Below are 27,542 nucleotides of genomic sequence, written 5' to 3' on the forward strand. Positions count from 1 at the left end.
TGCTCTCCATGATATATATTAATGACCTGGACTTTGGTATAGAGGGTATAATTTCAAAATTTACAGATGACATGAAACTCAGAAATGTAGTATATGGTGAGGAGGATAGTAACAGACTTCAGGAGGACACAGACAGACTGGTGAAATGGGCAGACACATGGCAGAAGAAATTTAATGCAGAGAAGTGTGAAGTGATACATTTTGGTAGGAAGAATGAGGAGAGGCAAAATAAACAATGGTACAATTTTAAAGAGGGTGCAGGAACAGAGAGACCGGGGGTTGCACATACACAAATCTTTGAAGGTGGCAGGCAAGTTGAGAAGGCTGTTTTAAAAAAAAAGGCATATAGGATCCTTGGCTTTATAAATAGAGGCATAGAGTACAAAAGCAAGGAAGTTATGCTAAACCTTTAAAACACTGGTTAGGCCCCAGCTGAACGATTGTGGCCAATTCTGGGCACCAAACTTTAGGAAGGATGTCAAGGTCTTGAGGGTGCAGAAGAGATTTACTAGAATGGTACCAGAGATGGTGGACTTCAGTTATAGAGTCATAGAGTTATACAGCACGGATAGAGGCCCTTCGGCCCATCGTGTCCGCGCCGGCCATCAGCCCTGTCTACTCTAATCCCATATTCCAGCATTTGGTCCGTAGCCTTGTATGCTATGGCATTTCAAGTGCTCATCCAAATGCTTCTTGAATGTTGTGAGGGTTCCTGCCTCCACAACCCTTTCAGGCAGTGAGTTCCAGACTCCAACCACCCTCTGGGTGAAAAAGTTCTTTCTCAAATCCCCTCTAAACCTCCCGCCTTTTACCTTGAATCTATGTCCCCTTGTTATAGAACCCTCAACGAAGGGAAAAAGCTCCTTAGTATCCATCCTATCTGTGCCCCTCACAATTTTGTGCACCTCAATCATGTCCCCCCTCAGCCTCCTCTGCTCCAAGGAAAACAAACCCAATCTTCCCAGTCTCTCTTCATAGCTGAAGCGCTCCAGCCCTGGTAACATCCTGGTGAATCTCCTCTGCACCCTCTCCAAAGCGATCACATCCTTCCTGTAGTGTGGCGACCAGAACTGCACACAGTACTCCAGCTGTGGCCTAACCAGTGTTTTATACAGCTCCATCATAACCTCCTTGCTCTTATATTCTCACAGGCGACGTGAGGGAAAAAAAAATTACGCAGCGAGTTGTAACAATCTGGAATGCACGGCCTGAAAGGTTGGTGGAAGCAGATTCAATAATAACTTTCAAAAGGGAATTGAATAAGTACTTGAAGGGGAAAAATTTGCAGGGCTATGGGGAAAGGACAGCAGAGTGGGACTAACTGGCTGGCTCTTTCAAAGAACTGGCACAGGCAAGATGGGCCAAATGGCCTCCTTCTGTGCTTTTTCATTCTATAATAAGCAGGGTCCCTTTGGGACTGAGGTGGCTTCAAGATGACAAACCTGGTGGAAGGCAATTAAAGCTGAGTTATTGCTGTATATCAGGCGTGAGAATCTATCTCCAGAGCCAGGTATGTCCATAGCTCTCTGGGCCAGTGCTGGCCTTGGACCAGCCAGCCTAGCTCATTAGTGGAGGTTTGCACATATCACTAGGTACCAGGATTCTTCTCGCTCAACTCCAGGTACTCCTGGTAACCAGTGTCTCCGCTTTCTCTTCCCCACTTTCTTTTAATATGCATGGGTGCAATCCATCCGGACCTGGGGTTTTATCCTCTTTTGTCGATGTTGCTTGTTCAGCCTGATGCTTTATACCAGAAACAAGCAAGTCAGTCTGTTCTAACGTGACATTCTGACTGCAAAACCACATTGCAAATTTGTGGTCAAATATGTAAATTCTGTAGCTGTTTGAATCTGTTTTTAGCTCTCAGTGGCTGGTATAATTTTGTTGTATGAACAAGTTATTTCCCTGTAGCTACAAATATCCTGATCTATGTTCTGTTTCTTCCAGTAAATGTATTCTGTTGATGACCACAATAACTTCCTTTCATATAACACCTTTAACACAAGAAAAATCCCACTGTTTTTTGCTTGCAGAAAACAGACACCGAGCCAGGAAAGATTAGGAAGGTGACTGAAATATTGGTTGAAGAGAATGGCCTTAAGGAGATAGGTGATAGGTGGAGAGGCAGAAGTGTTTAGGGAACTTGAGCTCATGTGAAACTCTGCTGCCCATTTCCTAACTCGCACCAAGTCCTGTTCACCCATCACCCCTGTGCTCACTCCCGGTCCACCAACGCCTCATTCGAAATTCCCTTCCTCACGTTCAAATCTCTCCATGGCCTCACCCCTCCTTATCTCTGTGACCTCCTCCTACAATCCTCCAAGAACTCTGCGCTCCTCCAACTCTGGTGCAGCTCTGATTTTCATCGCTCCGCCATTGGTGGCTGTGCCTTCAGCTGTCTAGGCCCCAAGTTCCAAGCTCTGAAATTCTCTCCGTAAACCTCTCTACCTCTCCACCCCTCTCTCCTTTTAAGATGCTTCTTAAAACCTACCTCTTTGACTAAGCTTTTGGTCACTTTTTTTTATTCGTTCACGGGATGTGGGCGTCGCTGGCAAGGCCGGCATTTATTGCCCATCCCTAATTGCCCTCGAGAAGGTGGTGGTGAGCCGCCTTCTTGAACCGCTGCAGTCCGTGTGGTGACGGTTCTCCCACAGTGCTGTTAGGAAGGGAGTTCCTGGATTTTGACCCAGCGACAATGAAGGAACGGCGATATATTTCCAAGTCGGGATGGTGTGTGACTTGGAGGGGAACGTGCAGGTGGTGTTGTTCCCGTGCGCCTGCTGCCCTTGTCCTTCTAGGTGGTAGAGGTTGAGGGTTTGGGAGGTGCTGTCGAAGAAGCCTTGGCGAGTTGCTGCAGTGCATCCTGTGGATGGTGCACACTGCAGCCACAGTGCGCCGGTGGTGAAGGGAGTGAATGCTCAGGGTGGTGGATGGGGTGCCAATCAAGCGGGCTGCTTTATCTTGGATGATGTCGAGCTTCTTGAGTGTTGTTGGAGCTGCACTCATCCAGGCAAGTGGAGAGTATTCCATCACACTCCTGACTTGTGCCTTGTAGATGGTGGAAAGGCTTTGGGGAGTCAGGAGGTGAGTCACTCGCCGCAGAATACCCAGCCTCTGACCTGCTCTCATAGCCACAGTATTTATATAGAATCATAGAATCATAGAAGTTACAACATGGAAACAGGCCCTTCGGCCCAACATGTCCATGTCGCCCAGTTTATACCACTAAGCTAGTCCCAATTGCCTGCACTTGGCCCATATCCCTCTATACCCATGTAACTGTCCAAATGCTTTTTAAAAGACAAAATTGTACCCGCCTCTACTACTGCCTCTGGCAGCTCGTTCCAGACACTCACCACCCTTTGAGTGAAAAAATTGCCCCTCTGGACCCTTTTGTATCTCTCCCCTCTCACCTTAAATCTATGCCCCCTCGTTATAGACTCCCCTACCTTTGGGAAAAGATTTTGACTATCGACCTTATCTATGCCCCTCATTATTTTATAGACTTCTATAAGATCACCCCTTAACCTCCTACTCTCCAGGGAAAAAAGTCCCAGTCCAGTTAAGTTTCTGGTCAATGGTGACCCCCAGGATGTTGATGGTGGGGGATTCGGCGATGGTAATGCCGTTGAATGTCAAGGGGAGGTGGTTAGACTCTCTCTTGTTGGAGATGGTCATTGCCTGGCTCTTATCTGGCGCGAATGTTACTTGCCACTTATGAGCCCAAGCCTGGATGTTGTCCAGGTCTTGCTGCATGCAGGCTCAGACTGCTTCATTATCTGAGGGGTTGCGAATGGAACTGAACACTGTGCAGTCATCAGCGAACATCCCCATTTCTGACCTTATGATGGAGGGAAGGTCATTGATGAAGCAGCTGAAGATGGTTGGGCCTAGGACACTGCCCTGAGGAACTCCTGCAGCAATGCCCTGGGGCTGAGATGATTGGCCTCCAACAACCACTACCATCTTCCTTTGTGCTAGGTATGACTCCAGCCACTGGAGAGTTTTCCCCCTGATTCGCATTGACTTCAATTTTACTAGGGCTCCCTGGTGCCACACTCGGTCAAATGCTGCCTTGATGTCAAGGGCAGTCACTCTCACCTCACCTCTGGAATTCAGCTCTTTTGTCCATGTTTGGACCAAGGCTGTAATGAGGTCTGGAGCCGAGTGGTCCTGGCGGAACCCAAACTGAGCATCGGTGAGCAGGTTATTGGTGAGTAAGTGCCGCTTGATAGCACTGTCGACGACACCTTCCATCACTTTGCTGATGATTGAGAGTAGACTGATGGGGCGGTAATTGGCCGGATTTGATTTGTCCTTTTTGTGGACAGGACATACCTGGGCAATTTTCCACATTGTCGGGTGGATGCCAGTGTTGTCGCTAGACTGGAACAGCTTGGCTAGAGGCGCAGCTAGTTCTGGAGCACAAGTCTTCAGCACTACAGCTGGGATGTTATCGGGGCCCATAGCCTTTGCTGTATCCAGTGCACTCAGCCGTTTCTTGATATCATGTGGAGTGAATCGAATTGGCCGAAGACTGGCTTCCGTGATGGTGGGTATATCGTGAGAAGGCTGAGATGGATTATCCACTCGGCACGTCTGGCTGAAGATGGTTGCAAACGCTTCAGCCTTGTCTTTTGCACTCACGTGCTGGACTCCGCCATCATTGAGAATGGGGATGTTTGCAGAGCCTCCTCCTCCCGTTAGTTGTTTAATTGTCCACCACCATTCACGACTGGATGTGGCAGGACTGCAGAGCTTTGATCTGATCCGTTGGTTGTGGAATCGCTTAGCTCTGTCTATAGCATGTTGCTTCCGCTGTTTAGCATGCATGTAGTCCTGAGTTGTAGCTTCACCAGGTTGGCACCTCATTTTTCGGTACACCTGGTGCTGCTCCTGGCATGCTCTTTTACACTCCTCATTGAACCAGGGTTGATCCCCTGGCTTGTTGGTAATGGTAGAGTGAGGAATATGCCGGACCATGAGGTTACAGATTGTGCTGGAATACAATTCTGCTGCTGCTGATGGCCCACAGCGCCTCATGGATGCCCAGTTTTGAGCTGCTATATCTGTTCTGAATCTATCCCATTTAGCACGGTGGTAGTGCCACACAACACGTTGGATGGTGTCCTCAGTGCGAAGACGGGATTTCATCTCCACGAGGACTGTGCGGTGGTCACTCCTACCAATACTGTCATGGACAGATGCATTTGCGACAGGTAGATTGGTGAGGACGAGGTCAAGTAAGTTTTTCCCTCGTGTTGGTTCGCTCACCACCTGCCGTAGGCCCAGTCTAGCAGCTATGTCCTTCAGGACTCGGCCAGCTCGGTCAGTAGTGGTGCTACCGAGCCACTCTTGGTGATGGACATTGAAATCCCCCACCCAGAGTACATTTTGTGCCCTTGCTACCCTCAGTGCTTCCTCCAAGTGGTGTTCAACATGGAGGAGGACTGATTCATCAGCTGAGGGAGGACGGTCGGTGGTAATCAGCAGGAGGTTTCCTTGCCCATGTTTGACCTGATGCCATGAGATTTCATGGGGTCCAGAGTCAATGTTGAGGACTCCCAGGGCCACTCCCTCCTGACTGTATATCACTGTACCGCCACCTCTGGTGGGTCTGTCCTGCCGGTGGGACAAGACATACCCAGGGATGGTGATGGAAGAGTCTGGGATGTTGGCTGAAAGGTATGATTCTGTGAGTATGGCTATGTCAGGCTGTTGCTTGACTAGTCTGTGGGACAGCTCTCCCAATTTTGGCACAAGTCCCCAGATGTTAGTAAGGAGGACCTTGCAGGGTCGACTGGGCTTGGTGTTTTGCCGTTGTCGTGTCCGGTGCCTGGTGGTCCGTCCGGTTTTATTCTTATGACTTTTCGTAGCGAGATTTTACAACTGAGTGGCTTGCTAGGCCATTTCAGAGGGCATTTAAGAATCAACCACATTGCTGTGGGTCTGGAGTCACATTTTGGCCAGACCGGGTAAGGATGACAGGTTTCCTTCCCTAAAGGACATTAGTGAACCAGATGGGTTTTTACGACAATCCGGTAGTTTCATGGCCATCATTACTAGTATTTTAATTCCAGATTTTATTTTAATTAATTGAATTTAATTAATTAATTGAATTTAAATTCGCCAGCTGCCGTGGCAGGATTTGAACTCATGACTCTAGATTTTAGTCCAGGCCTCTGGATTACTAGCCCAGTAACATAACCACTGTGCTACCTGTCCTAATATCTCCTCTTTCGGCTTGGTGTCAATTTTTTTTGTCTCATTTTTGTCTCTGTGAAGCACCTTGGGATGTTTTATGACATTAAAGGCACTATATAAATGCAAGTTGTTGTTGGAATTCCAGAGAATAGGACCTAGATGGCTGAAGGCTTTGCCAGCAGAGGTGGAACAAAGGGAGTTGGGAATGTACAATAGCCTGGAGTCAGAATGGAGTGTTCCGGGGTGTTGGTCTGAAGGAACTTGCAGAGATGGGGCAGAGCAAGTCCATGCAGAGATATAAAGACAAGAATGAGTTCAAATTTAAGGTGTTGGACTGGGGGCAGTGAAGGTCAGTGAGGATAGGGGCATTGGGCAAAGGGGGCTTAGTGTGGGCAGGATACACACAGCAGGGTTTTGCCAACTTGGGGTTGATGAAGGATGGGGGGCCAGCAAGGAGAATGTTGGAGTAGTCAAGTCTGGAGGTGACAAAGGCATGCATGAGGTTTAAGTGGCAAAGGGTGAGGTAAAGGTCTTTGTGTGAGAGAGAGGCTATGGGATGTGAAACTCAGCTCAGGGTTGAACAGGTCACCTGCGTCTCATCCAGGACTCTGTTGGACAAGCAACCTGACAGCATAGAGGCGGTGGAGTGGCCAAGGGGAGTGCTGGAGAGGTAAAGCTGGGTTTCAAGTGGAAGCTGACCCCCATGTCTGCAGGTGATGTCACTGAGGGGCAGCATGTAGAAGAGGAAGGGACCAAGCATGGATCCTTGAGGGTCTCTGGAGGTGATGGTGCGGAGCTGGGATGAGAAGCCAACTCTGGCGACATCCTCGCTATGTTTATGGATAGGCAGGAATGGGATTAAGTGAGGACCGTTACACGGAGCCCGTTTAGGATTTATGCAACCCAGCTTTCCAGAATTCTGAAGACATTTATATAGTTAATGCTGATTATTTTGTAAAACTATTTGTGAATTGCAGGTGGTCACTCGGTTGATTCATCTTCTGGGTCAGAAAATCCTGGGTAACCTGCAGCAGGTGCACGGCACATTTCCAGGTAGGACTCTCACCCATGAGACTCTGAATTATTTGAACTTAAAATACTTGTGGACAATTGGTTTCTTTTGACTCCTTTCCCACCAACCCCCATCTCAGCAGCTACCTTGAAACCTAAGAAATGCTGCAATGTGTCTGCCTGAGCTGTACTGAGGGGCCGCCTGGTTTGCCTGATGCACTAGGCGTGGCTGGCCACAACCTTGAGGTTGGAGTCGGGCAGCCTTTGTGCCTTTGTTCTGAGAGACTGGATTCTCACCTCATGTCGCAATGTCCTCTGTCCTGCTGAGCTATGTGTGAACATGCAACGTTCAGCCAATTGGAACCGTAACTAGGCAAAACCACAAAGTACAAAAGCAGCATCCATTTGAGAGCAAATGATGGTAACATTTTTATGAAATTAAAGTGCATTATCGTGTCATCTGCATGGACTAGAGATGAGGGGGAAGTGAGGGGCTGTGGTGTTCCATCAGTGGATGTAAATACACACAGCATATGTGAGCCCCAGCCCCGCCTGGTGATGGTCTGGGGACCGACTGAGGTATTGATGAGAAATTGTATCGTCTAGGACTCTTGCTCAGAAAACCCACGAGCTGACTTTCCCAGCTGGTTTGGTTTTGTTGTAATTTGTACCGAGCCCCTGCCTCCGGACGTTGCGTTAAATGGACGTAGTGATCATGAAAGGGAGTTAAAAGGCTACAATTACTGCTGATAGTGCATTTACTGTTTTAATCGAGGCACTGACCCTCTTAAAATAAACTGGGTAACTCCTGCACTGAAACAGCAAACGGATCAATGTTATGCCATCATTTTAAACACTCAATATTACGAGCTGTAATTCCTGGGACGGTTATACCTTGTGTTATCCCAAAGAGTGCAGATTTTGTTTTCTGTTGTCAGTTTGAAACCAGTATTTCCTGAATGGTTGCAAGTGCTGTTCCTGCCTAAATCCAGTTAGGTTAATACCTCCAAGCCAGTGATGCTCCATGGTGCTCGTGATAATCTTAGCCTTTGACCGGACGTAACCGAGCAGTATTGTTACTATTAGAGATTTCGATTAGAATACAGACTAGTCACAAACAGAATTGTAGAAATTTGCGGCAAAGAAGGAGGCTATTCGGCCCATTGAGTCTGTGCCGGCCAAAAAAGAGCCATCCAGCCTAATCCCACTTTCCAGCTCTTGGTCCGTAGCCCAGTAGGTTACAGCACTTAAAGTGCACATCCAAGCACCTTTTAAATGCGATGAGGGTTTCTGCCTCTACCATTCTTTCAGGCAGTGAGTTCCAGACCCCACCACCCTCTAGGTGAAAACATTTTTCCTCAGCTCCCCTCTAATCCTTCTACCAATAACTTCAAATCTATGCCCCCTGGTTATTGACCCCTCTGCTAAGGGAAATAGGTCCTTCCTATCTAGGCACCCTCATAATTTTATACACCTCAATTAAATCTCCCCTCAGCCTCCTCTATTCCAAAGAAAACAACCTCAGCCTGTCCAATCTTTCCTCATAGCTAAAATTCTCCAGTCCTGGCAACATCCTCGTAAATCTCCTCTGTACCCTCTCTAGTGCAGTCACATCTTTCCTGTAATGTGGTGACCAGAACTGTACGCAGTACTCAAGCTGTGGCCTAACTAGTGTTTCATACAATTCTAGCGTAACCTCCCTCCTCTTATATTCTGTGCCTCAGCTAATGAAGGAAAGTATTCTGTATGCCTTCTTAACCACCTTATCTACCTGTCCTGCTACCTTCAGGGATCTGTCGACATGCACTCCAAGGTCCCTCTGCTCCTCTACATTTCTCCGTATCCTACCATTTATTGTGTACTCCCTGGCCTTGTTTGCCCTCCCCAAATGCATTACCTCAGACTTCTCTGGATTGAATTCCATTTGCCACTTTTCTGCCCACCTGACTAGTCCATTGATATCTTCCTGCAGTCTACAGCTTTCCTCCTCACTATCAACCACATGGCCAATTTGTGTATCATCTCCCGATATCTTAATCATGCCCCCTACATTTAAGTCTAAATCATTGAGATATACCACAAAAAGCAAGGGACCTAGTACTGAGCCCTGCGGAACCCCACTGGAAACAGCCTTCTAGTCACAAAAGCACCCATCGACCATTACCCTTTGCTTCCTGCCGCTGAGCCAATTTTGGATCCAACTTGCCACTCTCCCTTGGATCTCATGGGCTTTTACTTTTCTGACCAGTCTGTCATGTCTTGTCTGGACCTTGTCAAAAGCCTTGCTAAAATCCATGTATACTACATCAAATGCGCTACCCTCATCGACCCTCCTTGTTACCTGCTCAAAAAATTCAATCAAGTTAGTCAGACACGACCTTCCCTTAACAAATCCATGCTGACTGTCCTTGATTAAGCCATGCCTTTCTAAACGATGATTAATACTATCCCTCAGAATTGTTTCCAATAATTTGCTCACCAGGCTGGCCTATAATTACTCGGTCTATCCCTTTCTCCCTTTTTAAACAATGGTACAACGTTCGCAGTCCTCCAGCACCACGCCTGTAGCCAGGGAGGATCGGAAAATGATGGTCAGAGCCTCTGCTATTTCTTCCCTTGCTTCTCTTAACAGTCTGGGATACATTTCATCCGGGCCTGGCGATTTATCTATTTTCAAAGATATTAATCCCCTTAATATTTCTTCCCTCATTATGTTGATCCCATCCAATATTTCACACTCCTCCTCCTTAACTACAATGTCTGCATTGTCCCCCTGTTTTGTGAAGACAGATACAAAGTTTTCATTAAGAAACATACCCACATCTTCCGCCTCCACACATAGGTTACCTTTTTGGTCTCTAATAGACCCTAGTTATCCTCTTGCTCTTTATGTATTTATAAAACACTTTTGGGTTATCCTTGATTTTACTTACCAGTATTCTTTCATGTCCTCTCTTTGCTTTCCTAATTTCCTTTTTAATTTCACCCCTGCATTTTCTATACTCCTCTAGACTTTCTGCAGTATTGAGCTCTGGGTGTCTGACATAAGCTTCCCCTTTTTGCCTTATCTTACCCTGTATGCTTCTTGACATCCAGGCTCTGGATTTGGGAGTGCCACCCTTTTTCTTTGTGGGAACATGTTTACTCTGAGCCCTCACTATCTCCTCCTTGCAGGCCTCCCACTGCTCTGACACTGATTTCAAGTAGCTTTTGCCAAATCACTTCTCAGCTTAGTAAAATTGGCCTTTCCCCAATTGAAAACTTTAACTCCTGGTCTATCTTTGTCCTTTTCCATAACTACACTAAATCTAACTGAATTGTGATCACTACCACCAAAATGCTCTCCCACTGATACTCCTTCCACCTGCTCAGCTTCATTCCCTAAAACTAAGTCCTGAACTGCCCCCTCTCTTGTTGGGCTTGCTATGTACTGGCTAAAAAAGTTCTCCTGAATGCATTTTTAAGAATTCTGCACCCTCTATACCTTTTGCACTGATTGTATCCCAGTTAATATTAGGGTAGTTGAAATCCCCTTCTATTACTGCCCTATTGCATTTTTCAGCAATTTGCCTATATATTTGCTCTACCATCTCCCTTTGACTGGGGGTCTGTAGTACACTCCCAGCAGTGTGACTGTCCCTTTTTTGTTCTGCAGCTCAACCCATATGGCCTCATTTGATGATCCTTCTAACATAGCATCCCTCCTCACAGCTGTAATTGTTTCTTTAACCAATATTGCCACCCCCCCCCTCCGTTTTTATCCCCCTCTCTATCTCGTCTGAACACCCTGTAACCAGGAAATGTTGAGCTGCCATTCCTGCCCCTCTTTAAGCATGTTTCAGTAATAGCTATGATATACTTCCACTTGTCTATCTGTGCCCTCAGCCCATCTGCCTTATTCACTAGACTCCTTGCATTAGAATCATAGAAAGGTTGCAGCACAGAAGGAGGCCATTCAGCCCGTCAAGTCTGTGCTAGCTCTGTGCAAGAGCAATCCAGTTAGTCCCGTCCTACCCCCGTAGCCCTGCAAATTTTTTCCTTTCAATTACTTATCCAGTTTCCTTTTGAAGGCCATGATTGAATCTGCCTCCACCACCCCTTCGAGCAGTGCATTCCAGATCCTAACCACTCGCTGTGTAAAAAAGCTTTTCCTCATGTCATCGTTGGTTCTTTTGCCAATCACCTTAATTGTATGTCCTCTGGTTCTTGACCCTTCCGCCAATGGGAACAGTTTCTGTCTGTATATTCTGTCTAGACCCTTCATGATTTTGAATACCTCTTATCAAATCTCCTCTCATTCTTACTCTGTTCCAAGGAGAATAACCCCAGCTTCTCCAGTCTATCCACGTAACTAAAGCCCCTCATCCCTGGAATCATTCTAGTAAATCTTTTCTGCACCCTCTCTAAGGCCTTCACATCTTTCCTAAAGTGCAGTGCCCAGAACTGGTCACAATACTCCAATTGTGGTCGAGCCAGTGTTTTATAAAGGTTCACAATAACTTCCTTGCTTTTGTACTCTATGCCTCTATTTATAAATCCCAGGATCCCGTATGCTTTCTCAACCTGCCCTGCCACCTTCAACGATTTGTGCACATATACCCCCAGATCTCCCTGTTCCTGTACCCCTTTTAGAATTGTGCTCTCTAGTTTATATTGCCTCTCCTCGTTCTTCCTACTGAAATGTATCACTTCGCATTTTTCTGCGTAAATTTCATCTGCCACATGTCCGCCCATTTCACCAGCCTGTCTATATCCTCTTGAAGTCTATCACTATCCTCCTCACTGTTCACTACACTTCCAAGTTTTTTGTCATTTTGAAATTGTGCGTAAACCCAAGTCCAAGTCATTAATATATATTAAAATAAAACCAGTGGTCCTAGTACCGACCCCTGCGGAACACCACTGTACATCTCCTTCCAGTCCGAAAAACAACCGTTCACCACTACTGTCTGCTTCCTGTTACTTAGCCAATTTTGTATCCATGCTACTGCCCCCTTTATTCCATGGGCCGCAACCTATTATGCAACACTTTATCAAACGCCTTTTGAAAATCCATATACACCACATCAACCGCACTGCCCTCATCTACTCTCTCTGTTACCTCATCAAAAAACTCAATCAGGTTAGTTAAACACGATTTGCCTTTAACAAATCTGTGGTGGCTTTCCCTAATCAATCCACACTTGTCTCAGTGACTTTAATTCTGTCCCAGATTATCGTTTCTAAAAGTTTCCCCACCACTGAAGTTCAACTGACTGCCCCATAGTTGCTGGGTTTATCCTTGCCCCCTCTTTTGAACAAGGGTGTAACAATTGCAATTCTCCAGTCCTCTGGCATAACCCCCATATCTAAGGAGGATTAGAAGACTATGGCCACTTCCTCTGCAAATTCCAACCTTACTTCCCTCAGCAACCTAGGATGCATCCCATCCAGACCCGGGTGACTTATCTACTTGAAGTACAGCCAGCTTTTCTAGTACCTCTTCTTTATCAATTTTCATCTTCACTTACTGAGACTCTGGCAACATCATCTTCCTTGGTAAAGACAGATGCAAAGTACTCATTTAGTACCTCGGCCATCCCCTCTCCCTCCAATTGTAGATCTACTTTTTGGTCTTTGATCGGCCTCATCCCTCTTCTTACTACCTGTTTACTGTTTACATGCCAATGGAAGACTTTTGGATTCCTTTTATGTTTGCAGCCAGTCTATTCTCATACTCTCTCTTTGCCCCTCTTATTTCCTTTTTCACTTCCCCTCTAAACTTTCTGTATTCAGCCTGGTTCTCATTTGTGTCATCAAACTGACATCTGTCATACGCCCCTTTTTTCTGCTTCATCTTAATCTCTATCTCTTTTGTCATCCATTCTGGCTTTAGTTGCCGTACCTTTCTCCCGCATGGGAACGTACCTAGACTGTACCTGAACCTGTGACGAGGACATCCCCTTGTGTTAATTTCAAGCTCTGAATTGCTTTACCTTAGAGATGATGTAATGAGCTAGTTTTTCTCTGTTTTAACTCTTTCCAGGCACTAGTTTGGGAATCTCAACAGCCAGCAGTGCAGACGTAACAAACCCAACCAGTAACCTTTCCACCGTGGCAGTGCTTCCTGTCTGTGACGATGTACCGATTGCTGCCTTCACCATGGAACTGACGCATGCACTCAATGCTATTGGTTAGTGGGGGTTCCAAACATAGCTTCTGCAGGTTGCCTGCTCTATGAAATCTGTCAGTTGGAAATGTTTTGGGTTTAATCTGAACATTGACCTCTGCAACTCTATTGGTGCACGAATACACCAGCAACAAATCGGTGCATGTTTGAGAAATGCTGAGAGTTACTCATGATCAGTTCAAGTCTAATCTTGCTTTCACTTGAATCTGCTCCTAAAACAGTAACTCAGATGCACCAGTGTTCAGTAACCTTGGGTTTCGCTCTCCTACTCCACTGTCTCGTTGGGCTCAGTTGCACAGTTGTGAGGAGATGCAGAGTGTGGGCTCGGGGTCGGGGGGATCATCAGGGAACTCTGCCACACTGGTTAGAAAGCTGCTCAAACACTAGGTACAGAGGGCTGGGAGCAGGTTGCCCATTTTCCACAGGGGTTCTGTGCCCTGTAAGGAAAAAAAAGTGGTGTGTCCGGGTATAATATACCCTCCAAAAATAAACCTATCCTCGAGATAGAAACAATGAGGGGAAAGCGATAAAGTTGAAATCGGCCTGAAAGTTTCTTTTACAACCAACTCGTAATGATCTTATCCTGATCCGAGTATCGAATTCCAATGCACCAAGCCGTTTCTAGCCAGTCACATTAAACTAACGTCAGCATTTAAAACCCAAACAATAATCCGCCCACTATTAAACTTCGACTCTGTTTTCGGTATGGGTTTGAATTGTTGAACAAGACATCTAATTCAAATACTTCAAATTGCTTTTAATTTATCTAAAGTCGCAGGAAATCTTAATCCAAATATTTTTCCAGGCACACCAGATTTTTCTGCTCTTTTTCTTTGTGTCTATTTTTTTCCCTCCTTGATTTTCTCAATGTTGACTCCGTCCTCGGTGTCAGTTACCCTCCAGTACCTCAGTGTGTGAGGGGTGTGTGCCGGCAGCCTATTGTACCACAAGGGGTATCGCAGCGGAGCCCAATTTGTCTTAACCCGATTCCCATGTCCATGTCCTTCCTCACAGCAGGCGTCATTGCAATCAGGGGTGGGGATTCCAGCCATTCTTATGTCTCAGCTATCGGGGTACTGAGGCTCTACTGCTGCCCTAGCCCACAATCAGCTAACTCCGCACAGACCTCCGATTGAACCTGAGATTTTTCCTGATTTGCCCAGTTTAGCTGGCAATTGAACTAGTTATGATCAACTCCTGGAATTAACACTCTGCCGTCCATTGATGTAATGTCAGGCCAGTTAATTGCTTTGACCGAAGATTGTTTGTACCATTTAACCTAAAGAGTTAGTGCGTACGTTGACATTAACAATTACTCTGAACCGCTGTCTTTGTAACTTGATAGGCCCCACACTGCTGATGACTAGTGATATCATTCGGCAACGCCTGGGTGCATCAGCACTGGACAGGTAAGAGTGTTGTATAAGAACATATATAATATAATGCTGTTTGAGAATACTCCCAACACTGCAGCTAGAAATTGGGGTTTAGTTGATATCTGGTGAGATCAGATTTTAGGTACTGACGGTCTAATAGTTATCAATTTATTAGGTTATTGGTGGGCAATGCTATCCCAATATAATTTTATCCATAATTTAATAAAATGCTGCAGCTGAATCCTACGTGATTCCCCGAGGTGTGTCCGAGATGGTTGATTCGCCCTCACTGTAATCATTGTGTTTCCTCTCGGCAGACACGGGAGGGACTGCAGTCCTCCTGGTGCCAGGTTTCTCCTGGGGGAATTTTGATTTCCTTTTCGTTGAACCTCCTTGCCCAAGTGTTTCATCACCAGGTGGGTCCCTGCTCCTGAACCATTGCCATGCTATTATATACACTAACAACCAGGGGTAGACAACCACACCGCCTTGGAGGGCAATGCCTCCAGTCGTAACTGATTGGAATGGGAAATGGAGTCTGCGTTAGTGAGTGATGCCACCAAAGAGACTCATTATAAGTTCAGTTCTCGTTTCCATGGTGCCTGGGAGTGCCAGAGTTGCATACTTTCCATAAACATGTCAATGCAAATCTAATGATGCATGTTACAGTTCACGTCTTCTGCCAATATGCTTGACTTGTGTTCCATAGGCATGATGAGTCTTTTGTGATACAAAACCTGTCATGTCTGCGTTAGCGTGCCCAGGATTAACATTTACCCCAATTGGTTTATCGACCACTGGAGATCACATGGCTTGCCCACCACGTTTCTCTGACTATCAGAAGGCAGGAAGAAGCAACCTATCTAACCATTGCATACAGGCTAAAGCTAATTAGATTTGTTTACATGTTAAATAATACCCAGAATCAGTGAGGCACATCATGATACTAAATAAAGTGGTGGTCTATATAGTGCCTTTCACAACCTCAGGATGCCCCAAAGCGCTTTACAGCCATTGAAGTATTTTTGAAGTGTAGTCACTGTTGTAATGTAGGAAATGCGGCAGCCAATTTGCGCACAGCAAGATCCCACAAACAGCAATGAAATAAATGACCAGATCATCTGTTTTAGTGATGTTGGTTGAGGGATAAATATTGACCAGGACTCCGGGAGAACACCCCTGCTCTTCTTCAAATAGTGCCTTGCGATCTTTTACGTCCACCTGAGAGGGCAGACGGGGCCTCAGTTTAACGTCTGATCCAAAAGACGGCACCTCCAACAGTGCAGCGCTCCCTCAGTACTGCACTGAAGTGTCAGCCTGGATTTTGTGCTCAAGTCTCTGGAGTGGGACTTGAACCCACGACCTTCTGACTCAGAGGTGAGAGAGCTACCCACTGTGCCGTGGCTGACCCTGAGAATACAATACTTCAAAACAATAAAAATAGTATCAGTCCACACGGGATTATGTGCTTTTTTTTTATAAAGAACATATTTTTACAGTGAGATCAGTAACCCGACTTTGGGATGGAGCAGTCTTTTGTAGACCTTCATAACCCGATTTTGTACATGGATAAAATTAACTTCGAGTCCACCCATGGATTTCAGATCTCCAGTCAGGAGTGATGACGTGACAAAATTCTCTTGTAATTATTTCAAAACAAAGGATCCTGAGGACAGTTCAATCATTCCTGACTAAAGATGTAATGGTGAAGGTATTATTGTACTGATTGGATTTTCCCATGTTGTACAGATTTTGCATAGCTTCTAAATTCTTTAACCACGTATAATTCAATTCACACCTAAAGCAAAGCTTCTGTAAGCTCACTAATTTCCAGTTCATTCAACCTGGCCTCTGCCCCTTAGACATCTTGTCTCCCAAAGTTTGGTAAGGGAAGACGCTTCCATTTTAAAACAATGTATGAAAATAAGACAAAAAAATGTCCTCGTTTGTCACAGGACGAGAAGTGCTTTATTTTACCTACAGCGTCACTCCTTGTGCCTGTTGCTCAAATTGGTACTGTGACCACCCACATGTCCTCGGGAGGGTGTTTGATGTGAAATAGAAGGAAGGGAATTGGTCATGTCTTTACTCTTGGCTGGGAATCGGAACTGCAGGGGTGGACGTAGTGGACTTGCATTCACGTATAACATTGCACCATGAAGATCTGCTTGTTATGGTTGACCAAAATTGTGTTTTTAACTCTTACGGTTCGTTTTTTAAATTATCCAAACTTGATACAATAGAGGAAATAAATCACTATAGCCAATCTGTTGTCATATTGTGCAATCTGCTTCTTGTGAGACACTCTTACCATCGCTCCCACTCCATTACCATTGATGTAACAACCAGTACTTCATGCTAACTAAAAGCCCATAGAGTGATACAGCATAGAAGGTGGCCATTTGGCCCATCGTGCCTGTGCCAGGTTAATTGATACCATCATTAATCTAGGTTGCTTTAGTTTTAGCTTTGTTATGTCAATACTAGGCTCAGTACTGCTAGGCTCAGTAACTCATCCAAGTCATTCTTTGATGTCAATATTCAATGTTAAAGTAAAAAAAACCTGTTGGAAAAAATGAAAAGGATGTTGAAGTTGACCCCAATTTTTTTAAACTTACTGACTTTTAAAACAGGCCCCGATGATGAAGTTCCTGACGTACAGTGGACAATTGCATGCATGTTGCTATAAACAATGCAAAATTAACTTTATGTAATTTTGAATCAATTGCTATTCAATAACAAGGACTGCAGATTTAGGACTATGAAATCAGTACAGTGCCCCTAATTAGAATTTGTGCTACATATTTACTTGGTGTCTTCGTTTATTCCGATCACACCCTAAACTACACCTGCTCCGTGGTTTCCTGATTCAAGACTCTCCTTATCATTACCTCTGCCCAGGTCATCTTCCTTCTCATGAACCACCATTGTACGCCCAAGAATTGAATGCTTTCTTGACAGGCGAAGAAGTCGGTCCTTTGTTTCAAAACAGGCTGTACCATTTTCATCAACTTCTAAGTTGCCCAGGTCACTCTCTTTATGTCTCTCTTTATCTTGTGGTGCACCATGCGTTACATTACAGGGGTTGAAAAGAGGTCCTGCATTGCCACAGCCATCAGAAATGTCTGCAAAGGTGTGCATGTGAAACCCACGCTTTCCAGGAGTCAATCCGGAAATTTCTCCCTTTACAGTAGCCTTATGTCCACCTTCGTCTGCTATCAAAGTGATTGTTCCAGCGACAGAACAGTCACCCTTCAGAAAGCAAATAGTCTTCGTAACCTCCATAATTTCCCTATTCTGCCTCATAACACAATGGTCGTACTGATCATGAAAAGACCATTCCAGATGCAGTACAAGTTCGGAAAGACAAAAGTAAAATTGAACTGCGTATTTTTCACAGTTCAAATGGACACAGTACAAAAACTATATTCACCCATCATTTCACTTTACTGTCAGTGCCCCCACCAATATTCTCCACTAAAATGCTAGTGGCATGCATAATATATATTATGTAATAAATAATGCATAATGATATAATCACTATTGCCTGCTCGCTTAAAGGAGCAATCTTCCCCCCCCCCCCACCGCATTAAATGTGGCTTATCCCAATGAGTTGTGTGATTTATTCATATTAGCTTTGGTTTACACTGTTTAGGCTTTTTTATATTTTATGTATTAATGAGGATAACTTGTAATGTCCGAGTCTCCCCTGTGTAGTCGTCCATCCCTGGTTGAGATTGGAGAAGGTTTTCTGTGGGGTTAGTGCCCTTTGTGATTGGGAGTTGCCGATTCCAACTTGAGCCCCAAGCGTCAGAGCCCAGTGCTCTCCCGCTGGTCTGTTGTCTCTCCACACTTGCTCTCGGAACGCTTTGTACAGTTGGCATGTAAAGCAGGTCGTGCTGTTACCGTCACTGCACTGAGCAACCTGTGCTTTTTGTTCCCTTTTGTAGCATCCACGAATACCGTCTCTCGGGCTGGCTGGCCCAGCAAGAGGACATCCATCGGATTGTGTTGTACCAGACTGACTACAGCATGACACCTTGGACCCAACGCTGTATTCGACAAGCTGACTGCATCCTGATAGTGGGATTGGGAGATCAGGAGCCCACCTTGGGACAGGTAGCGTGAAACTTTGCGTATCATTTATTCACCAAAAGTGGTTGATTCCCTGTAACCTGTAAAGACGTGTGTGTGTTTGGTTGGTCCACTGCAGTGGTTGTCAGCAGTTTGATGTAACTGACTGAAGAGAACCCACTAGCTGTCATAGCTGGGGAAGGGTAGGGAAACAGAACTGTGGAAAATGGAAGTAAATGTCCACAAACACAGAAAAGATATAATTCCCAACCACTTGGGGAGGAACTAGGTAGCCTGCTGGCATCTACAAATTGGGCATTTTTCGGAACGGTGCTCTGTAACACTTTGAGATATTTACCTATTTGGCCTGGAAGAAATTTTGGTTTAATTTATATTAAGATGTTGCTGTTATGTTAGATTCAGCTCAGAGGGTCAACTCCCATAGAGACCCTGCCTATCTGAGATATTGATTTCAACAAAAGCATACGAAAAATAGTGGGGAACCAAGGGGTAAATGAGAGTGAGGAACGTAAAACAATTAATATCACTGGAGAAAAAGTACTGGACAAACTAATAGGACTAAAAGCTGACAAATCCCCTGGATGTGATGGCCTATATCCTAGGGCTCTAAAAGAGGTGGCTGCCGAGATAGTGGATGCATTGGTTATGATCTTCCAAAATTCCCTAGATTCTGGAACGGTCCCAGTGGACTGGAAGGTAGCAAATGTAACCCCACTATTCAAGAAAGGAGGGAGAGAAAAAACAGGGAACTACAGGCCAGTTATCCTGATATCGGTCATTGGGAAAATGCTGGAATCCATTATTAAGGAAGTGGTAACAGAGCACTTAGAAAATCATATGATTAGGCAGAGTTAACATAGATTTGTCAAACATGATTTCCCTTTCATAAAACCATCAGTTTTTTGAGGATGTAACTAGCAGGGTAGTTAAAGGGGAACTAGTGGATGTAATATATTTGGATTTTCAAAAGGCATTTGATAAGGTGCCACGTGAGAGGTTGTTACACAAGGTAAGGGCTCATGGTGTTGGGGGTAATATGTTAACATAGGTAGAGGATTGATCAACGGGCAGAAAACAGAGAGTAAGGATAAACGGATCATTTTCAGGTTGGCAGGCTGTAACTAGTGGGGTGGTGCAAGGATCAGTGCTTGGGCCTCAGCCATTTACAATCTATATTAATGACTTGAATGAAGGGACTGTTGTGGGAAAATCACCACTCGGAGTCAGACTTTAGGATTCAACATGCAGTTTATTGGACAAAGTACTTTGGGAGAAGAACTGGACACTCCGCAGTATCGCAACTACCTCCTCAACTTCAAAATGGTTGTCATGCTTTTTATACCTTTAAAATACAGACTTTCAGTAGCTTTTACATCATTAATCTTGATTACACACATTAACCAATTAAGCCCGCATGGCAACAACGGACTGCTTACATATTAACCAATCAAATTAAAACAACTGTTATCACCTTAAGACAGTATGCCTTTGTTTCACGCAGTCTGGTTCTATAGTTTTATCAGTTCGTTGTGAAATGTCTTTTGTATTCCCAGACTGTAAGTCAGTTTTAAACTCAGCACTTTTAACTGTCTTTCCCACAGTCACAGAATCCATTTTGTTTAGTAGTGTCCATTTTGTTAGTAGTCAATTGTTATGTTTAAGCTTTAATTAGGGTTAGTCTAATCTACACAAAGCGCATTTCAGTGTGGTTTTAGGGTAATGACCACCGCCATGTACCCAATAGTCACTTCATCGTTGCCTTTAACCCAACAGCCCAAATTTTACGCTAACAGGACCGAGTGTAATGTATCCAAGTTTGCTGATGATACAAAGCTAGGTGGGAAAGTAAGCTGTGAGGAGGACACAGAGTCTGCAAAGGGATATAGACAGATTAAGTGAGTGGGCAAGAGGTGGCAGATGGAGTATAATGTGGGGAGATGTGATATTATTCACTTTGGTAGGAAGAATAGAAAAACATAATATTTTTTAAATGGTGAGAAACTATTAAATGTTGGTGTCCTTGTAGAAGAAACACAAAAGGTTAGTATGCAGGTACAGCAAGCAATTAGGAAAGCAAATGGCATGTTGGCCTTTATTGCAAGGCGGTTGGAGTATAAGAGTAGGGAAGTCTTACAGTTGTACGGGGCTTTGATGAGACCTCACCTGGAGTACTGCATACAGTTTTGGTCTTATCTAATGCAGGATATATTTGCCTTGGCGGTGCAACAAAAGTCCACTAGATTAATTCCTGGGATGAGAGGGTTGTCCAATGAAGAGAGATTGAGTAGAATGGGCCTATACTCTCCGCAATTTAGTAGAATGAGAGGTGATCTCATTAAAACATATAAGATTCTGAGGTGGCTTGACGGTAGATGCTGAGAGATTATTTCTTCTGGCTGGGGAGTCCAGAACTAGGGGGCATAGTCGCAGGATAAAGGGGCGGCCATTTAAGACTGAGACGTGGAGGAATTTCTTCACTCAGAGGGTTGTAAATCTTTGGAATTCTCTACCTCAGAGGGCTGTGGATGCTGAGTTATTGAATATATTCAAGGCTGAGATGGATAGATTTTTGGACTCGAGAAGTCGAGGGATTTGGGCATCAGGTGGGGAAAGTGGAGTTGAGGTCGAAGATCAGCCATGATCTGATTGAATGGCAGAGCAGGCTCGACTACTCCTGCTCCTATTTCTTTTGTTCTTACGACCATTAGTTGTGATGTCTGGCATTCCAACTATCAGTCAGCCTTCGGAAAGATACAGCGGGGTCTTGTTGCTATGGTCCTCTGGTCATGCAATCGTTTAACTAGATAATAGAATCATAGAATGATTACAGCACAGAAGGAGGCTATTCGGCCCATCGAATCCATGTCGGCTCTCTGTAACAGAAATCCAGCTAGTCCCACTCCCCCACCCTATCCCCGTAGCCCTGCAAATTTTTTCCTTTCAAGTACTTATCCAGTTCCCTTTTGAAGGCCATGATTGAATCTGCCTCCACCACCCCCTCGGACAGTGCATTCCAGATCCTAACCACTCGCTGTGTAAAAAAGTTTTTCCTCATGTCACCCTTGGTTCTTTTGCCAGTCACCTTAAATCTGTGTCCTCTGGTTCTTGACCCTTCCGCCAATGGGAACAGTTTCTCTCTATCTACTCTGTCTGGACCCTTCATGATTTTGAATACCACCATCAAATCTCCTCTCAACTGTCTGTTCCAAGGAGAACAACCCCAGCTTCTCCAGTCTATCCACGTAACTAAAGTCCCTCATCCCTGGAATCATTCTAGTAAATCTCTTCTGCACTCTCTAAGGCCTTCACATCTTGCCTAAAGTGCAGTGCCCGGAACGGGACACAATACTCCAGTTTTGGCCAAACCAGTGTTTTATAAAAGTTCACCTTGACTTCCATACTTTTGTACTCTGTGCCTCTATTTATAAAGCCCAGGATCCTGAATGCTTTTTTAACCGCTTTCTCAACCTGCCCTGCCACCTTCAATGATTTGTGCACATATACCCCCAGATCTCTCTGTTTCTTTTCCCCTTTTCGAATTGTGCCCTCTAGTTTATATTGCCTCTCCTCATTCTTCCTACCAAAATGTATCACCTCATTTTTCTGCGTTAAATTTCATCTGCAACATGTCTGCCCATGACACCAGCCTGTCTGTATCCTCTTGAAGTCTATCACTATCCTCCTCACTGTTCACTACCCTTCCAAGTTTTGTCATCTGCAAATTTGGAAATTGTACCCTGTACACCCAAGTCCAAGTCATTAATATATATCAAGAAAAGCAGTGGTCCTCGTACCCACCCCGGGGAAAACCACTGTACACCTCCCTCCAGTCCGAAAAACAACTGTTCACCGCTATTCTCTGTTTCCTGTCCCTTAGCCGATTCTGTATCCTTGCTGCGACTGCCCCTTTTCCATGGGCTTCAGTCTTGATGACAAGCCTATTATGCGGCACTTTATCAAACGCCTTTTGAAAGTTCATATACACAGCATCATCTGCATTGCCCTCCTCTAACCCCGCTGATATCCCATCAAAAAACTCAATCAAGTTAGTTAAACACGATTTCCTTTAACAAATCCATGCTGGCTTTCCCTAATCAATCCACACTTGTCCAAGTGACTGTTAATCCTGTCCCAGATTATTGTTTCTAGAAGTTTCCCCATCACTGAGGTTAAACTGACTGGCCTGTAGTTGCTGGGTTTATCCTTACGCCCTTTTTTGAACAAGGGTGTAACATCTGCAATTCTCCAATCCTCTGGCACCACCCCCGTATCTAAGGATGTTTGGAAGATTATGGCCGGTACCTCCGCAATTTCCACTCTTCGTTCCCAAAGCAAGCTAGGCTGCATCCCATCTGGACTGGGTGACTTATCTACTTGAAGTACAGCCAGCCTTTCCAGTATGTCCTCTTTATCAATTTTTAGCCCATCCAGTATCTCAATTACGTCTTCCTTTACTGAGACTCTGGCAACATCTTCTTTCTTGATAAAGACAGATGCAAAGTACTCAGAACCAAAGGTGATATGAGGAATAACTTTTTTACCCAGCGAGTGGTTACGATCTGGAATGCATTGTCTGAGGGGGCGGTGGAGACAGATTCAATCATGGCTTTCAAAAGGGAATTGGATAAGTACTTGAAAGAAAAAGATTTGCAGGATTATGGGGATAGGGCGGGGGAGTGGGACTAGCTGGATTGTTCTTGCATGGAGCCGGCACGGACTCGACGGGCCGAATGGCCTCCTTCCGTGCTGTAACCTTTCTATGATTTAGTACCTCGGCCATGCCCTCAGCCTCCATGAGTAGATCTCCTTTTTGGTCCCCAATCGGCCCCACCCCTCCTCTTATACCCGTTTACTATTTATATGCCTATAGAAGACTTTTGGATTCCCTTTTATGTTAGTTTCCAGTCTATTCCCATACTCTCTCTTTGCCCCTCTTGTTTCCTTTTTCACTTCCCCTCTGAACTTTCTATATTCAGCCTGGTTCTCACTTGTCTTGTATTATCAACCTGACATCTGACATACGCCCCTTTTTTCTGCTTACTCTCTATCTCTTTTGTCATCCAGAGTGGCCTGTGTCCTTTACCATAGCTATTCTAAACCTTATGATACTATAAATGTTGCTCCATAAATGTTCCCCCATTGACACTTGCTCCACTTGACCCACCTCATTCCCCAAAACCAAATCCAGCAATGCCTCCTTCCTCGTTGGGCTGGAAACGTACTGGTTGCCGAAACACACTTCAAAAATTCCTCCCCCTCTTTGCCCTTTACACTATTACTATCCCAGTCTATATTAGGATAGTTGAAGTCCCCAGTTATCACTACTCTATGGCTTTTGCACCTCTCTGTAACTTCCCTGCAAATTTGCTCCTCTATATCCTTCCGACTAGTTGGTGGCCTATAGAATACACCCAGTAGTGTAATGGCACCTCAATTGTTTCTTAACTCTAACCAAATAGATTCTGTCCTTGACCCCTCCAGGACATCCTCTCTCTCTAGTACTGCAATATTCTCCTTAATCCATATTGCCACCCTCCCCCTCCTTTCTTTCCTTCCCTATCTTTCCTGAACACCTTGTATCCAGGAATATTTAGTTCCCAATCCTGCCCTTTTTTGAGCCAGGTCTCCGTTATGGCCACAACATCCCATGTGGCTATTTGTGCCTGCAGTTCACCAACCTTGTTTACCATGTTTTGTGTGTTTACACACGTGCTCTTAGACTTTCTTGTACTCTTAGTCTCTTAGTCTGATCCCACCTAATACCGTGCTTTTTCTTGCTCTACTGCTATCTTTCTCTCCCAAACCTTTATGCACCTTGTTTCTCCTTTCCATTGCTACATCTTGGTGCCCATCCCCCTGACACTGGGTCTGCTTACAGAAGTGACCGGTGACACTGAATGTGAGAGAATGCCTAGAGAAGACCTGAGAATTCTAACTTTGGCTTCCGGAACATTCAACAACAATAATCTGCTTTTATATAGCACTGTTAATGTAGAAAAATATCAGAGGTACATTCAAAAGAATTCAGTACGCTCTGGAAAGTCATCTTTCAGATTGGTTAGCTACAGTGGCTTCCACTGCAGCACAATGGACAGCAGAGTTGTGCTGCTTTGTGATGTCTGTGTCACCACCTTGGTCATTCTTGCTCTTTCTTACAACGAAGGAGGCCAGCTATCTCGAGGCACGGTGTGATGGGTGAGAATGGCCCAGTTTGACTTGGCCATCTTTATTCCCCATTCTCTCTGTCTGAAACCACCAGGTCATTTTACACCAATTTTTAAAGTTCTTTCACAACTTTTTCTTCCTTCATAGGAACATAGGAACAGGAGTAGGCCATTCAGCCCCTCGTGCCTGCTCCGCCATTTGATAAGATCATGGCTGATCTGTGATCTAACTCCAGATACCTGCCTTTGGCCCATATCCCTTAATACCTTTGGTTGTCAAAAAGCTATCTATCTCACATTTAAATTTAGCAATTGAGCTAGTATCAATTGCCGTTTGCGGAAGCGAGTTCCAAACTTCTACACCCCTTTGTGCGCAGAAATGTTTTCTAATCTCGCTCCTGAAAGGTCTGGCTCTAATTTTTAGACTGTGCCCCCTACTCTTAAAATCCCCAACCAGCGGAAATAGTTTCTCTCTATCCACCCTATCCGTTTCCCTTAATATCTTATAAACTTCGATCAGATCACCCCTTAACCTTCGAAACTCCAGAGAATACAACCCCAATTTGTGTAATCTCACCTCGTAACTTAACCCTTCACTTGCTGCTTTTTAAAAAAAATCAGTATCTGATATTTATTACTTTCTAGTTTTTTATACTTTCAATATATGTTGAAAACACAGCATTTAGTGCAACACTAGTCCATTGAATGAAAATCAGAGGCAGTCGCCTCAGCCACTTTCACATACCCCCTCAGCTGGGGAGAAGGATTGGCAAAAGCCTGGGAAGGGGCTTCCTACTCAGTGTGTGGTGTGGAAGACCCCTGGAAAAAAGTACCCTTTTCACCCTCAAGAAAATGATTGGATCAGTGAGTTTTATTTATCAGCAAGCATTAGCCCTGTATTTTGAGCATTACTTTAAGCAGCAGCAGAATTATATTCCACCAAAATCTGTAACCTCATGGCCCAGCATATTCCTCACTCTACCATTACCAACCAGCCAGGGGATCAACCCTGGTTCAATGAGGAGTGTAGAAGAGCATGCCAGGAGCAGCACCAGGCGTACCTAAAAATGAGCTGCCAACCTGGTGAAGCTACAACACAGGATTGCAGGCGATGCTATAGACTGAGCTAAGCGATCCCACAACTAATGGATCAGATCAAAACTCTGCACTCCTGCAACATCCAGTCGTGAAATGGTGGTGGGCAGGTAAACAACTAACTGGAGGAGGAGGCTTTATGAACATCCCCATCCTCAATGAAGTCAGAGCCCAGCACGTGAGTGCAAAAGACAAGGCTGAAGCGTTTGCAACCATCTTCAGCCAGAAGTGCCGAGTGGATGATCCATCTCTGCCTCCCCCCGAGATCCCCACCATCACAGAAGACAGTCTTCAGCCAATTCAATTCATTCCACATGATATCATGAAACGGCTGGATACAGCAAAGGCTATGGGCCCAGAAAACATCCTGGCTGTAGTGCTGAAGACTTGTGCTCCAGAACTAGCCGTGCCTCTAGCCAAGTTGTTCCAGTGCAGCTAGAACACTGGCATCTACCCGACAATGTGGAAAATTGCCCAGGTATGTCCTGTCCACAAAAAGCAGGACAAATCCAATCCGGCCTATTACCATCCCATCAGTCTACTCTCAATCATCAGCAAAGTGATGGAAGGTGTTGTCGACAGTGCTATCAAGCGGCACTTACTCACCAATAACCTGCTCACCAATGCTCAGTTTGGGTTCCGCTAGGACCACTCGGCTCCAGACCTCATTACAGCCTTGGTCCAAACATGGACAAAAGAGCTGAATTCCAGAGGTGAGGTGAGAGTGACTGCCCTTAACATCAAGGCAGCATTTGACCGAGTTATACCGAGCACAAAGGAAGGTGGTAGTGGTGTTGGAGGCCAATCATCTCAGCCCCAGGGCATTGCTGCAGGAGTTCCTCAGGGCAGTGTCCTGGGCCCAACCATCTTCAGCTGCTTGATCATTGACCTTTCCTCCATCATAAGGTCAGAAATGGGGATGATCGCTGATGACTGCACAGTGTTCAGTTCCATTCACACCTCCTCAGATAATGAAGCAGTCCGTGCCCGCATGCAGCAAGACCTGGACAACATCCAGGCTTGGGCTGACAAGTGGCAAGTAACATTTGCACCAGACAAGTGCCAGGCAATGACCATCTCCAACAAGAGAGAGTCTAACCACCTCCCCTTGACATTCAATGGCATTACCATCGCCGAATCCCCCACCATCAACATCCTGGGGGTCACCATTGACCAGAAACTTAACTGGACCAGCCACATAAATACTGTGGCTACAAGAGCAGGTCAGAGGCTGGGTATTCTGCGGCGAGTGACTCACCTCCTGACTCCCCAAAGCCTTTCCACCATCTACAAGGCACAAATCAGAAGTGTGGGGAATACTCTCCACTTGCCTGGATGAGTGCAGCTTGAAAAACACTCAAGAAGCTCGACACCATCCAGGACAAAGCAGCTCGCTTGATTGCCACCCCATCCACCACCCTAAACATT

The 27,542-nt window shown here is 45.1% G+C and overlaps 1 protein-coding gene across 1 annotated transcript in view; it reads left to right on the forward strand.

Annotated features, from left to right (window-relative positions):
* The window catches only part of LOC137304253 (patatin-like phospholipase domain-containing protein 6), a 150,344-nt gene that overhangs the window by 32,105 nt on the left and 90,697 nt on the right, over nucleotides 1-27,542 (forward strand). Inside the window, exons 10-13 of the mRNA XM_067972806.1 lie at nucleotides 7,182-7,257; nucleotides 13,241-13,387; nucleotides 14,730-14,793; nucleotides 18,711-18,879. Of these exons, the coding sequence (XP_067828907.1) occupies nucleotides 7,182-7,257; nucleotides 13,241-13,387; nucleotides 14,730-14,793; nucleotides 18,711-18,879 (456 nt within the window). The remainder of the gene's footprint in view (nucleotides 1-7,181; nucleotides 7,258-13,240; nucleotides 13,388-14,729; nucleotides 14,794-18,710; nucleotides 18,880-27,542) is intronic.

The sequence above is a fragment of the Heptranchias perlo genome, chromosome 37, assembly GCF_035084215.1.
Source record: "Heptranchias perlo isolate sHepPer1 chromosome 37, sHepPer1.hap1, whole genome shotgun sequence".
Taxonomy (NCBI): Eukaryota; Metazoa; Chordata; class Chondrichthyes; order Hexanchiformes; family Hexanchidae; genus Heptranchias; species Heptranchias perlo.